This window comes from Lepisma saccharinum, chromosome 28 (assembly GCF_977018435.1).
Source record: "Lepisma saccharinum chromosome 28, izLepSacc3.1, whole genome shotgun sequence".
Lineage (NCBI taxonomy): Eukaryota > Metazoa > Arthropoda > Insecta > Zygentoma > Lepismatidae > Lepisma > Lepisma saccharinum.
The window spans coordinates 29,447,637-29,463,007 of record NC_139256.1 but is presented as its reverse complement, the minus strand read 5'-3'; the positions used below and the strand labels follow the sequence as shown (position 1 = coordinate 29,463,007).

The 15,371-nt window shown below is 37.3% G+C and overlaps 1 protein-coding gene across 4 annotated transcripts in view; it reads left to right on the top strand.

Annotated features, from left to right (window-relative positions):
- Positions 1-269: 269 nt before the first annotated feature.
- The window catches only part of Dhc64C (dynein heavy chain, cytoplasmic), a 244,593-nt gene continuing 229,491 nt past the window's right edge, over positions 270-15,371 (top strand). For all 4 annotated transcript variants that reach the window (XM_083114055.1, XM_083114054.1, XM_083114053.1 and 1 more), the window contains exons 1-5: positions 270-632; positions 2,572-2,671; positions 7,896-8,069; positions 9,612-9,867; positions 13,896-14,082. In XM_083114055.1, coding sequence (XP_082970181.1) covers positions 389-632; positions 2,572-2,671; positions 7,896-8,069; positions 9,612-9,867; positions 13,896-14,082 — 961 coding nt within the window. In that variant the 5' untranslated portion in view covers positions 270-388. The remainder of the gene's footprint in view (positions 633-2,571; positions 2,672-7,895; positions 8,070-9,611; positions 9,868-13,895; positions 14,083-15,371) is intronic.

Here is a 15,371-nt window from a genome sequence, read left to right as displayed (position 1 = left end):
ATGTTATAAACACATTCTTACTTTCCAAAAAAGCGCATGTGGGATGGCAAAACGGATCCGGATCCGAAAGTACCGGATCCGAAAAATTTTAGGATCTTGATCCTCCGGATTTCGGATCAGGATCTGGCCAACCGTCTCGACCACATTGTACCACGAACATCTTAAAAAAAAAAAGGAAAATATGGGTCTAGGTAAATGTTCTGTGATAAGTTAGCAGCACTGAAACTACGCTGTCAGGTGGTGTACAGATCGCATCGCATCGCATCGCACTGCCTCGCCACCTGACGGCTGGCTCGCTTCCGACAGGGAGTGGTGTAAGTTTGTTGAGTTGGGAATACGGTATTTTTATTATGTAAAAAGAATATATAGTACGATTTATACGTGAAAAATGAGCGAAACCCCGGACGGAGGTGGGGATGCAACCCCGGTCTCCCAGAATGTCGCAGTAGCTGAATTGGGAACGTTCGTTAGATACATAACTAAAGTTGTCACCATTTTATTGGAAGAAGATGATTCTGTACCACCGGCACTTGAAGTTGCCCTGGAAGATCGGAATAATCATGAAAGCATTCGGAAATTCTTAGGTGACCCACAAGCGCGTGCTTTATTTATTCAGAGAAACTCTTCAAAAGGTAAGTCTCAAGTTAAATTTATGTATGTAGGACAATTAATCATTGGGTATTCCATGAATGCATTCAGTTCATTCTGTATATAAGTATTTGATTTTGCTTCTATGTATATTAATAGCCCTTGGTCCTTCAGACTTGAAAAATTTGCATAATTAGAGGAAATTACTGATGCCTAGCGCTTAGGCCAACAGTACATTTTTAAAGCGGCATGCAATAGTCTTTGCCTAACCTTTTTTGAAGGGAGGTGCAGAAGTCCTTGCTAACCTAAGCTTGACAAGATTGAGGACAGGCTGTTATGCTTGGGTCGGGTACCCTATTCTACACCCTCGAATTTTGAAATTATTTTTCTTTCATTACGTAGGTTATGTGATCCCATTTGTGAATAAAAAAAAATTGGAGCGCGGAAAGAAGTAATTACGACTGTACAGCCGTTTAAAGTTGCGGTAAAAATTTACTATCCTTCGGACACCTCTAATTTTTTCGTTTCGTCAATTTTTGACATTCGTACTTACGTATCTGCTTCGCCCGACACCAAATTTTAACTATGTATCTCAACCTAACTGAACTAACCTATCCACGCGCCAATGGTTCGTGGGGCTAGCGCCAATGGTTCGCAATTATTTCCAATTTCTAGATCGTGATACTAACACGACACCAAATTTTAACTATCGATCTCAACCTAACTGAACTAACCTATCCACGCGTCAATGGTTCGTGGGGCTAGCGCCAATGGTTCATGGGGCTAGCGCCAATGGTACATGGGGCTAGCGCCAATGGTTCATGGGGCTAGCGCCAATGGTACGTGGGGCTAGCGCCAATGGTTCGTGGGGCTAGCGCCAATGATTCGTGGGGCTAGCGCCAATGATTCGTGGGGCTAGCGCCAATGGTTCGTGGGGCTAGCACCAATGGTTCGTTGTAAGTCCAAAAATGAAGTGACTCCTACGTTGAAAGTCGTTGTTGTCCTTTTCCACAGAATACCAACCTCCACTCCCTTCCCATCATAAAAATTAGAAGTCGCAAATTATGCCATCCCACAAGTCATTTAGAAAAAGCAACCCTCCCCTATACGGCATGCAGTTGCTAAAAAAAATTATTATTTCCAATTTCTGAAGTCGCATAAATGAAATCGAATGTCTGAAATGTCCAATCCGCCAATATATCACACAAAGAACATGTCGCAATCGCAAATGTTCCTATTGCACAAGTCAATCATAAGAAGAAAAAGAAAAAGAATCAGACGTGCGCCTGTGACATAAATCGATGATCCAAAATCTTCAGACTTGCGCCTGTGACATGAATGCATCATTCGCCATCATAAAGTTGTGAAAAACCTTTTTGACGTTACACAGGGAATTTTAATTTCATAAAAAACGTAAGTTTCGTAGCACGTAGATGTAAAAAATTACTTTCCGCGCTATTTAGAAACATCGTTTATTATGAAGAACTAATTTTTGTAACGAGAATATTTGAAATGTGCGAAAAATCGAGGGTGTAGAAAAGGGTACCCGAGCCTTATGCTTGACCATGCTCCCGTTGCTTTTTTAACCAAGGAAATCGTTCCTATGTTATGATGTGAAATATAACGAATACCCACATATATGCCAAAGTATATAAATGATAATTATCTACATACTTAAGCAACTATTAATTGTGGGTTGATTTAGTTTTTCTTCCTTTGATGTATGCTTAAAATGTTAATTCAAATTGCAAATCTGTTGAACTAAACACTCCTGAGATGTTACCATCAGCAGGGGCTCTTCAAAAATAAAGAAGTATACCATAAAGACAACAGTTCTGTAAATAAAATTGTCATAAGTTCAGCAAAAAACTAATGAACGACTTTTCAATATAGTTCTAATTGATGGTGTATGTGTGTGTTGTAGAATCCATAAGGAACTTTTAAAAAAAATTATAACTGAATTATATTATTGATTTCTGACAGATGAGGACAATGACCAGGCAGGAGAAGGTGATGACGAAAAGGAGGTCATTTCGTACTTCATTTCAAATGATGTACGCTTTACGAATCCAAAGATGAGCAGGTTAGTGAGAAATGTGTGTAGATGTAACACCTTCAATTTTGAACCCAATATCTGATACCGTATTGGTTTACCCTTTGTGTAACATGAAATTGTAAATTTTTTCTAACCACTGGTAAATATGTTGTGCACACTTCTTGCCACGGTGGCTCAGTCGGTAACGCGTCTGACTACCATTCTAAAGGTCCGGGGTTCGATTCTCGGCCATTTCAAATCCGGGAACTTTTCTAACGATGGTAGCGGCCCCGGCGCCCACCCAGCGTCGAATAACATGGGTACCTGGGGGAAATCCTGGGGAGTAAAGGTGGTCAGGGGCATGATGCTGATCACATCACCCCCACTCACGACCGGATCAAGAAAGTGTGGGGCGTTACCCCCAAACCCCCTATACGCCTTCATGGGTGGTGCTATGCACAGGGGAGCACTTTACCTTTTTACACTTCTTGCCTCTCTGAGCTTTTTCACAAGTTTACTCAACCATCCTTTCGTGATTGGTTGCCTGTCAGGGTGTAAAAGATTTAACTCCTTGGCAACTTGTTGCTGACTTAGACCACCAGTCAGCAGAATGACCTTGATATGTTTTTTGGTGTAATTACAGAATACCAGGAGTATCTCCGGTTGCTTTCAAATTTGGGTAAAAATGTCATATCCGGGAATGGATTTCTTCAAATTGACAGGAGAAAGTACTTACGGGATTGAGTTTCTGTGTAATTTCGGAAGGTCGTAGAAGTGTTTTCTTGCATTTTTCAATGTATTTGGCCGCTAAATCATGTATTTTTGTATAATAATGTCCCTCTGATGCACGAAAGCTGTTGCTTGCATTTCCGTCCATGTACTTGAACCGGATGTTGTGAGCATCTGATGACGTAATCCCCGGTAGGTGTTTTCAAACACAGTTTTTTCACTATATTGCCCAACCTAAAGCAACCTAACCTAACCGTGATGGTGCATGGTGCTATCGTGAATGGTTTTTGGGGCTATTCGTGGATGTTTATACGATCCAGAATGGTTTTTGGGGCTATGCGGGAATTTTTCTGTTAAGAAGGTTGAAACACAATGCTAGTCAAGATTTGCCAGCCATTTTGAACATTCACGAAGCGAGAAAAGAACTAACAATAATTACTCGATATGTCGACAATAGATACTAATTTCGTTAAAAAAAAGCGAAATCCCTTGTTAAACAATGTTTTGCAATGCATAATAGGTAAGTACGAATGTAGAAAATAGAGAATGAACGAGTTAGAGCAATTTCCCGCATATGATAGTTTTACCGAATCACGAATCTCCAGTTAAAAATTGAATGTCACGTCTAGAAAATGCGAAATTCTGTGCATACATTACCGCTATGATTGTCGATACTAATGGTCGCCATGTTTGATGATGTGAACAAGTGAAGTTCACTATCCGTTCCATGGAGCATTGCTTTGCATGTGACGATATGGCATCTTCAGTAAATGTGGAAAACATACTTGCCGCACGAACCATTCACGTAGCCCCACGAACCATTCATGTTAGGTTAGGCAAGCATAGTTAAAATTCAGGGTATAGATAAACATAATTTTTGAATGCTAATCATTGCGAAAAATTGTTGTTTCCTTCATAAATCACCGGTGTTTACTTCGTTCACGGACCCCCCTTATTTCTACTTATTTTGCATTTTTTAGACGTGACCGCCAATTTTTAACTGCAGATTCGTGATTAGGATGCCAAAATTAGTGAGAATGCCGAATTTGAAAGCAATTGGGAGATACTTCGGTGTTTTGTAATTGCTCCTGTTTTTCTTTTACCTACCTGGGAAAAAAAGAAATCACCATGATTCCAGACTTTTGGGATTCCCTATATATTTTACGTCTATAATTATCAAAAGTGAGGAAGGGTTGTCGGATCAGTTTATACCCTTGCCCGTTTTCTGAAAATTGACATTGTTCATGTGATTACAAGGAAGAAAAGCCCAAACTGGACCACATACTTATGCTGGTTGATGAATTAAATTTCAGGTACTTAGTATTCCAACAAAGTAACCAAACTAGTTGGCAAGAAATGAGAGTGTAAAATGAAGGCAAGAAGTCATAACTTGACGTTTTCCAAAGAACACATTGTTTTATGTATTTTCATACCCATGTGAGAGATTTTTATGAGGTGATAACGTCTAGCAGGCATAATTGTCATACTGATAGCCGGTAACACTTTTGAAAAAGTGACGCCACTGCTGTTACCTTAATGTGTTACTTAACTGTGCAGCAGAACAGCCCGAAGTCTTTGTGCAAGTGAATATTGCACCCAAAAGGAGTTTCCACAGCAGTAGAAATAATTTTACATAGTTAGGTTTGGTACTGATAGTTATTTTTGGTGTGTTCTTTCACTATTTTAGTGTACATACAAACAGTTGTTACCAGTGGCAGCTGGTAGCAAGTATGATGGGTAGTGCCAACGTGATCAAGAAATCGAAAAAAAGAAAGAAAAAAAATAAACCTCTGCAATCCCCTCCGTCCCCTCTTTGAGGTTGCCTCACTTGCCAAGATGTTTATCCTCGTGTGGTAACAGTGTGTGTGTAAGTAATAACACACTAATAAGATTTATCTTCACTCACTAACCTATCTTTATACACTACAGGACATTTCACTATAAACACAATTACAAGAGGAAGGGAAAACAAATCTTTTCACCTTCTCCCCCCCTTCCCATGCACAGGTATTTCAACTGGATGTTGAAAATATTTTAGACACTTGATGTAAAAAGAAATTGTCGAAATGCCAAAGGAAACTCGCATCACCATAGGATTTTTTACTTTTATATTTTTAAAAAGTCTGGATGGCCCTCTAGGCGCATCTATCTATTATCAAAATGTTCATTTAACTTTAGAAAAATACTAGGTTTGTTTCTCCAAAAGTTGGGAGAAAAGTAGATAGAACCTTTTTCACGAATTACTTCCCCAACGGGTCTTACAAATCTGTCGTATTTAGCGACTTGTCTCTGAATATGGCAACGGTGTCAACACTGCAAAAGTTCCCTCGCTGTGCCAAGCGAAAAGGGGCATGGCTGGTGTCTTATGGGCTAACCCTGCCACCTTCTTCCCGGCTCATGGTGGAAATGTTACTTGCTGAGACTTCTCCAACCCTCTGCACGTTTTTCAACTTGGTTAGGCCAGCTCTTGCGTGGCTCGGACCGCTGGCTCGCCGAGGGTACGAACCAGCTGGCAATGCAGTGAGGAGGTTGGAGCGATTCATATCTAGTCTGTGGTTGGAGCGGTCGTCACGTCAGCTTGACCGATTGCAAGATTTGAATCTCCTTGTCTGTACACGGCGGCTCTCCCCCTTGAGCTGCCGCTGGTTGTTACTAAAAAAAAAGTGGTGAAAGTACTCCAAAATTGCAGGTTTTAACTTGCGTGGGACATTCTTTGGGATCAAATATCTCCGATATTTGTGCTTTCCTAAAGCTAGAACCACTTTTACATTACGCAAAACATTGAAATCTGTTGATTAAATAAAAAATTGACATAATTCTTGAGGGGGTACAGTGGGTAAACGTCCCGGAGGCTTCTTGTAACTATTTTGTTACATGCTAATATTTCTAAATGACTAATTTTAACATCTTATAAACACCAAAGTGCTCTTGAAGCCACGTACTTAATCATTTATGGACATTTTTTTAACATTTGTATTTGTCATAAATTGGATACGATTATTCGCTGTAACTTAAACACATTGATAACCAGTGGCGCAACCACGAATTTTTACTTGGGGGAGGGGGCATGTACCAGGATAAATGTACCAATAATTATAATGGCAATAATATTATTATTAATAATAATAGTACTTGTATCAAAGATGTTATTATCCTTGTAAATTATGCAGAAAGGGGCTAGAAGTCTGTGCTAAATAATTTGTGTTGGAACAAACAATTTGAAATATTTTTTCAATGTTCAATTTCACATTACATAATAATGGAAAAGAAGAACACAAACTGTATTTTCGAAAGGCAGAAAATGCAATGATATATGCATTCCAAGTATAATTCTTTGTGTACATATAACATGTATAACTTGCATGTTAAGCATGGAACAACATAAAATAAGAGAATACATATGCAACATGTTAACACTACATTGTGTACATATTCAAAGTTTCTCTAATACACATATACAACATATATTATTGAAATACATTACATAATCAATTCATCCACCTCATAATAAACCAACAGAAAATAATATTTAAATTGTTTCTCAAATGTGCACGCTCCTTTTAATTCCAAACAATTGTTTGTGAATTTAAGGCAAAATCAATTCATAGAAATCACTCTGGTAATTCACAATGCATTACACAAAACAATCAAATTGTGAGTGAAGCGAGCCAGAATATTTTTAGATCCAATTTTTTGCAAACAGAAAACCATTTTGATATAATAGGGTGCAAATAATTCCATGGGCTGCAATGGCATTCTCTCTTTTCCAACTTTTTTCATTTAGATTGTTCGATGCCCAGGGCTGACTCCCACCGTCTCTTAGCTACGTCTCTGAACTTGAGAGTAAGAAAAGGAGGCATTGGGAGTGAAGCTATAAAAAAAAATACGAAATGTATTTCTATTTGTATAAAAGTTGAAATCGAGAGGGGAATTTTCCCTTCCATGCCCCTTTGCAGGTGCTCTTGGTGGTCAATGTATGCCCCCTCACCTCCGGAATTGATTTACTTCCAAGGTTGGGGGCAATGTCCCCTGTGGCTGTGCCACTGTTGATAACTTTGGTGAAAATTAATCAGTGTTGTGTAGGTGCCAATGCAAAATTAACCTTTAACAATTTCCAATTTGAATTTTTGATTGTATTAGAGTATACATGTTTTAAGGAGATGCTTATGTATGGGTGCACAGATTTTTCACTGACTTGGTATTTTGAAAATATATCCAAATACTTTTTTCTTTTACTTGACAAGATTTGGAAATGAGATTAAATTTTTTTTTATTATAGAAACTAGTTTTTTGGTGGAATATTTTTTTCTTCATCTGTGTTTATTTGCCTAAAATGATGTTGAATGAAAGTGACCTTCTTGAATAGGAAGTGCAATTTAGTATGTAGAACCACAGAATGGTCTGGAATCTTTTTTAAACTTGTCTGTAAAAGTCAGTGAATGTTTGGCCAAAATATGAGCGGGAACCTTGAGATACCTCTAAATTTTCAAGATCATTCTGAAAAACTGTATTATACTGATTCCTTTCATTGTTCCTGTTGCAGCTTGGCATGCATTAAAAGAGCAGCAGTCGTTGAAGCGGACAAAAGCATTTCTGCCCAGCTTCGAGTAATCAATTTAAGTGATGGATCCCCATATGAGACTCTCCATGCTTACGTCAGCAGTGCTGTGGCTCCATATTTCAAGTCGTACGTTAAGGAATCTGGAAGAGCAGACAGGTAATTTTCATTCCACTTGATATGTTGTGTAGTTTTTTTTATGTTTTGAATGTGCAGTGTGTGTGTGTAAAGTTAAAAAAAATATTGTCTTGTTCTAAATTTAGAGTAGAAGTTTAAGTTTTCACAACACACTAAGACCTTTTTTATTATTATAGCATCTTTTTCAAGTTCTGTCTAGTTAGCTTTTTTTGGCCCTGGCTCAAGGTGGCTTAGGAATGTTTATGTTCTGCATTCTCGGGATATAGTTGTCATCTCGTGATCTTGTCATTGTTCCAAGTGTCCTCACGTCAGTTTCATCCAGTCATTCATATTCATCATTGCAGTTAGCTTAAAGAGGAGGGTTTCCCAGCTCAGGTTGGGCCCACTTTAAAAAAATGTATGTTCGTAATATACTCTGAAACTGGGATATGTATTGCTGAATCCTGGATTGAGAGCAGCTGTTACAGTGGTTATCCTTTCCCTGGTCCATGATTTTCACAGCATACACTAAATATACCTCAATTGGCAAAGTCCATGTGCTTGAGGTCAGGTGATCATGGTGACTATTCCACAGGGCCCCTTCTTCCAATCCAGCATCTGGATGGTCAGCCAAGTCAAGTGTGTGCCATTGGTTTCAGACTTTATGACCACCCTGTATATTATAAACAAGTAAGAAAGTAACAAATTTGGAAACAATATGTGTAATGCGAATTTGTATTATTTGGTACGGTCAATAAATAACTGGATTAATGCCGTGAAAAAGAGAAATAAAGTGAATGAGCGATGAAACTTCCGGGATATGTAGGCCAGGATGGGGTACGCCACAAGTCTGCGAGACGAGGTTCCAGACCACGTTGCTAGGTGGCAGCACTGGCAGGGAAGGGAGGTTGTGCATGTGCTATTTGCCTCCAAGGTGCCAGCCAGCCAGTCATTCAGTGAGGTGAGACATGATCGCACAAATGAGTAGGGAATGCTTAGATTATCCCCCCTACAGCCCTGACCTTTCATGTGTTTAGCCCACTGATGTGTATTTTGCTCGAAACTGACCCGCCCACTCATATACTTGCGTAAATGTTCCCTGGTGTGTTGCCTACTGCCGTCAAAAATTGTATCACGGATTGCTGAATCTCCTTTGTGGCATCTGACACTATGAACGCCATGATTCACCTCACTGAATGACTGACTGACGCCTTGGAGGCAAATTGCTCATGCACAACATCCCTTCCCTGCCAGTGCTGCCACCTAGCGATGTGGTCTGGAACTCGTATCTCAGACATGTGGCGCATCCCAGCCTGGCCTACATATCCCGTAAGTTTCATCACTGTCACTTTTTCTCTTTTTCACGGCATTAATCTGGTAATTTATTGACCGCACCAAATTCTATCATAAGAACTGTACCTATCTTTATTTCAACTCGTAAGACATCAATAATTAAAATGTGTTAAGATCTTGTGCTTTGACAAACTGAACTAACATGTAGATTATCCACCAATTTTTTATATTTAATTTCCTGTATATTTAAAGTTATTTACATGAAATAATTGTTTATGTTCAATAAAATAGGGATGGAGACAAGATGGCACCATCGGTCGAGAAGAAAATTGCAGAATTGGAAATGGGGTTGCTTCATTTGCAACAGAATATTGACATTCCGGAAATTTCTCTTCCTATTCACCAAATTGTTGCGCAGGTCATTAAAAAATGTGCAGATGAAGGAAGGAAACCGAAGGTTGCAGACTTTGGTGATCGTGTGGAGGACTCGACATTCTTGAATCAGCTTCATAATGGAGTCAATCGTTGGATAAAGGAAATTCAGAAGGTATGGTATGAAATTTCCGTAGGTATATACGGTTTCCTGCAGGTGAAAAATCTCTACAATTTAAATTATCATTCTTTGGTTATGTACTATTATGGATGGGTATGTGATATTCACATGTTTTTTTTTTTTGTGACCGTTTACCCACTGTACCCCTCGACAATTATGTTGAATTTTTTTTTTAATTGACAGATTTCAATGTTTTACGTAATTTGAAATTGGTTATAGTTGAATGTCAAGTGACGATTGTCTGTGTATAATGTAGGGATGGGACCGATTAAACAGTACTCTATCGGTATCGACCGATATAGGCATATCGGTTAATTGGTAAAATTACTGATTATGTTACCGATCCGATATATCGATAAATATCTGATAATTTAGTGCAAAATTCTACCATTTTGTTGTAATTTTTATGGATAATATCCATGCCCTACTTTCTAAAAAGTAAATGTCTAAGTATGCAGTTCTTTTGCACTGCAGTCACCTTGAAACACATTTATTAAGGAGGTCAATGAAGCTTTCAGGTTCTTTAGGGATCATTTCTCTTTTTATATCGGATCAGTATCGGTAAATTTTATATCTGTACTGTATCGGTATCGGCCAAAATTTCATACGGCCCATCCCTAGTATAATGTAATCAATTTGTCCTGGATTCAGTTCAGTGTAGACATGTAGAATTTTTCAAATCCTACTTTGAATTGCGTATGTAGTCAGTCCTGATTATACCAACAGCATCAAGTGAACTCAAAACAGGCTATAGCAATTATTTTCCTGTAGTTTACGGTTATTACAAGCATAAGAAAACAGTTTTTCGTTGTGACGTTTCAGGAGAACACATGCTCATTCCATCAGACATTTATTTTCATTTTGACTAAAGATACAGTTATAACAATGGTTAGCAATTTTTTAAACAGAAATAATCCTTTATATAATGGATGTTGTCAATGTTACATTGTTGTAATATAGCAACTTAGCTGTGAAAAGAAGCAGTCCGTTTTATTTTTTATTTCAGATAAATAAAATTTTATCACATTATTTTTTTTATTTAAAATTATGAATCCCAAATATCATCAGGTAATTCAAAGTCATTATTGTTTTCACAAAGTCTCTTGATATTTTATGTTACATTAAATTTTAAAGATGGTGGCTTACTCCATTTGTGAAAAGGAAAACTTCATACTGGATCTTGGATCTATGTTACCATTTTCATTATTTAATTTATTCCAGTGTTCTTCTGCAATGAAGGAAGCTTCCCAGACATTCAACTCTGTCTTTTTAAAACCCTTATCTTTTTAATCAAATGCTTCTCTTCGATGATGTGAGCTGACAAACCTGTTTTTGGGTTTAGATTTATTTATGTCCAAATTATGTTCGTGTCATCTTATTGCCATTTTCCTTGCTGTTTGTCCTACATAATCCTTTGAACATGAACAAGTTATATTATATATTCCTGCTCAGTCGGTAACGCGTCTGACTACTATGCTCAAGGTCCCGGGTTCGATCCCCGGCCGGTTCAAATCCGGGAACTTTTCTAACGGTGGAAGCGGACCCGGTGCCTACCCAGCGTCGAATAACATGGGTACCTGGGGGAAACCCTGGGGGGTAAAGGCGGTCAGGGGCGTGATGCTGATCACATCACCCCCACTCACGACCGGATCAAGAAAGTGTGGGGCGTTACCCCCACACCCCCTATACGCCTTCATGGCGTGGTGCGATGCACAGGGGAGCACTTTACCTTTACCTGTGGTTTCCACATGTGGTAGAGAGTTTCTCATTTTGGATTCATTAAATGCAGATTCCAAACTACTTGGTGATCTAAAAACAATTTTGAAATTAAATCTTCTAAAATTTTTGGCAATTTTATGTGAGAATCCCTTGTGGAATAGAATGCACGCAAATTTCTTTTCAACAGATTTTTCATCTTTGTCTGTATTTCTCTTTTCCTTTAGTTTTTAGCGACTTGTTTTTTTGATTTGGTTTATTCTGTTAGTGTGAAAGCCATTTTCTTTTGCTATATTAAAAAGCCTTTCTTCTTCATTTTTGATATCCTTATTATTAGAACATAGTCTTCGTGCTCTCAGGAAAAATTTAAAAATATATTATCCATTGTTATACGAGAATGTTCTGAATTTGCATGGATGTATTTTTCCCCTGCTAATTTTTTCCTTAGTTGAAACGTCACAACGAAAAACTGTTTTTTATGCTTGTAATAACCATAAACTACAGGAAAATAATTCTACAATGCAAGCAATGTGTACATACAAGAAAAACTATTAAGCTATATCAAACTTGGGCATTTTTAGATATCACATTAAGCGAAGATTTATTGTTGGATTCCTCAGTTTTGCGGAGGACAAACTCTCTCCATACTTTTCTGGCATTTTGTTCAGTTCACAAAAATGCTATGATAGACTTCCGTGTAGTGTAATTATCCTGAAAGTTATGCACAAATTCAGTTTCCGTTGATTTTGTACCAATATTTCATTAAAGAAATGTAATTTTGGGATTGCATAAGTTTTTTTTTGTATTGTGATGTAGTTTTTTAATATTTGAAAGCAAAACTGCTAAATTGATGATTATAATTGAAGTGGGATTCTCACCTACTATACTAATCAATATTTTGAATGAATTTTAATTGTTACAGATTTCAAGCATCATTATTGGTATCAATATGTGAATCTGTTGAAAATGGTATTGGCACCCTTAATTTGGACATTTACTTTGCAAAAACACCAGGTTATATGAATTACATAGAAATATTGGAATAGTAAATTTAGTAATAAAAAATTAGCACAATAGTAGGAAGAACATGAATAAACTTTGACACACGAAACATGTCTTATCCATTTTGCTGTAAATTAAATTTTTATTTACTGTATATTTATAAACAACACATTTATTATTTTATAATAGACTAACTGATTACCCGGCATTGCCTGGGTATTTATTTATCCCAATCTTCTATTAGTCAGGAAAATAATGAATTCTAACTACAGTGTAAAATGTAACTAATTTTTTTGTATAGGTATTTAAAAGTATAAGTACAGTATACAAATTATAAAGTAAAATCTGTTACAAATTCACTATAATATTAATTTAACTCAAAACTTGATTATAAACAACATTTTTAGTTTCACCTTCAGGAGCAAGAATAAATAAATTGAACGGCATTGGGAGTGTCACTATTCATCTTAACGATCCCAAAAGCTATGGATTCCACACTAATATAGGTTGTTTTAGATTATTTTTACATGTTACCCCTTCCCACCCCCACCCTAGAGGTGCCAGGGGTGTCTTACCCCCACAGTATTTCTTTCCAGATTGTAAGTCATAAGTGTACCACGTTTGGTTGAAATTGCTCCAGGCGTTCGAGAGTTATGCCGGAACAAACATACATACATATATACACACACGCATACATCCATTTTTAAATATATAGAAGCAAAGAGGGGTGCTAATGTTTGAAAAATATTGCATGGGCTCAAACACTTCAGTTTTAAGTTCACAAAAGGATCTCATAAATACTCATAGTATTATGATATTAATGCACACTAACAATGCATTCTTACTTCTTGTTTTAAAAAAAAATATTTACTAATTTTTTTAGCACCCCACCACAAATCATAACAAATATAATAATAATAAGACACATTATTTTTAAACATGTGTCTCAGGTCCATATAAGTTGGCGCCACTGACAGGTAATGTACGGTTTGCATCATTTGACCCAGTAGAGAAGCAAAAAACACATGTGTATTAGATAATTTTTTATTACTTACAAGCCAATTAATTTTTAATGTAAATAATAATCAGTAAAATGTTAACTTTGGGGGCATTTTTTTAATGTAATGTGATAGACAAAATTAGCATGTGGGTAATATTATTAATGCACTGTTAACAGAACATTTTATAAAAATACATTAAAACGTTAAAAACTGTACTTACGTATGCGAGTATGTTGTTCCTATTTTTCTTTCTTTAGAAAAAAAAAAGAGAACATTGTAAGAAGTAGCATAATTTCATTTCAGGTTACGAAACTTGATAGAGACCCATCTTCTGGTACAGCATTGCAAGAAATCAGCTTTTGGCTCAATCTAGAAAGAGCATTGCTTAGAATCCAAGAGAAGAGAGAAAGTTTGGAAGTTGCTTTGACTCTGGACATTCTGAAGCACGGAAAAAGATTTCATGCAACAGTCAGTTTTGATACTGATACAGGTGAGTTAAGCCTTATTTTCAATTCCTGTTGAGTTGTTTAGCAGTCTAATGAAAGGTAAGGTGAGTGCCAGCAGACTTGTTACTCCTCCCAGTTGATGTGTAACTGGGAGGGAGTTTGTCTGCAAGATCATATGGAAATGTTAGCTAAACTGAACTTTTCTGGGAGAAGTTTGTGTGACATTTCTAACATTCATTACCAAAACTAGTGGAACGAGTCGTAGAGGCATAGCTTCTACTAGGAATGTGATGAATCTGATTTTCATTGTTGGAACATAGATTGACATGTAGAATCTGTAAAATCCAGGGATTGAATCTGATTCTTTGGCATTACATGGAAAGTTTGACCTATAACTTTTCTTGTACCATGAGAGCTTCCCTGATGGTGCAGTGGTAGCATCTTCGCCTTGTAGTCAAGGGGTCCTGGGTTTGATACCCGGTGGAGGCACATAGTGGTTCAGATCCCACTTTAAACTGTAGGTCCAGTCCTGATTAGCCTTACTGTGCACAAAGTGGACTTAAAACAACAAATCAATCAATCTTGTGTTACGAGCTGTTTCATGTAGCTAGTTCACTTCAATCAGTTCCTTTCTGAATTTGTAGGACAAAACGAGGTTACATATTGAGATTTTAACCTGGTTTTTAATATTTTAGTGACACATTGCATGCAATACCATTATTTTAATACATTGTTGTAGTGCAACAACTTAAATTATCAACATCTAATATTTTGTCTTTCCTAGAATTGAACACCATTACCACCACTGGTTATTATTATTATTATTATTATTATTCACTTAACTATATTTTTGTCATGTGCTGGGTAGACCAGTTTTATGCCTGTTGTAGCTGCCCAGGAATAAAAATGAAGAAACTGTACAATAAACCTCCATAAAACATGATGTTCCATGGGCTTCTCAACTGCATTGTCAATGTAAATGGGGGAGAAAAAATGCAGAATGCAAAAGAGCTTCGGGAAATTTCGAACATTTCCCGTCCCGAGAATTTCCTGACTTTGTCAGAAAATTGCAAATTTTTCCCTTCCCGAATGTCTGGATTTACAAAATTTCCTGCACACCCCTAGTGAAGTGTTCTGCGTTACCTAATGAACTCACACGCTGCACATGTACCACAAGGGAGGCGTAAAATCGGCATTTGTCATGCAATAAACTTGTTTTTCCTTTGTTATCGAGCAATGTGGCGCAGTTCTAGCGAAGATAAAGTGGGCACCCATCATGACACGGGAGCCGGCCAAAATGTCGGTATTGCTTGCACGAAAATACAGATCGAAG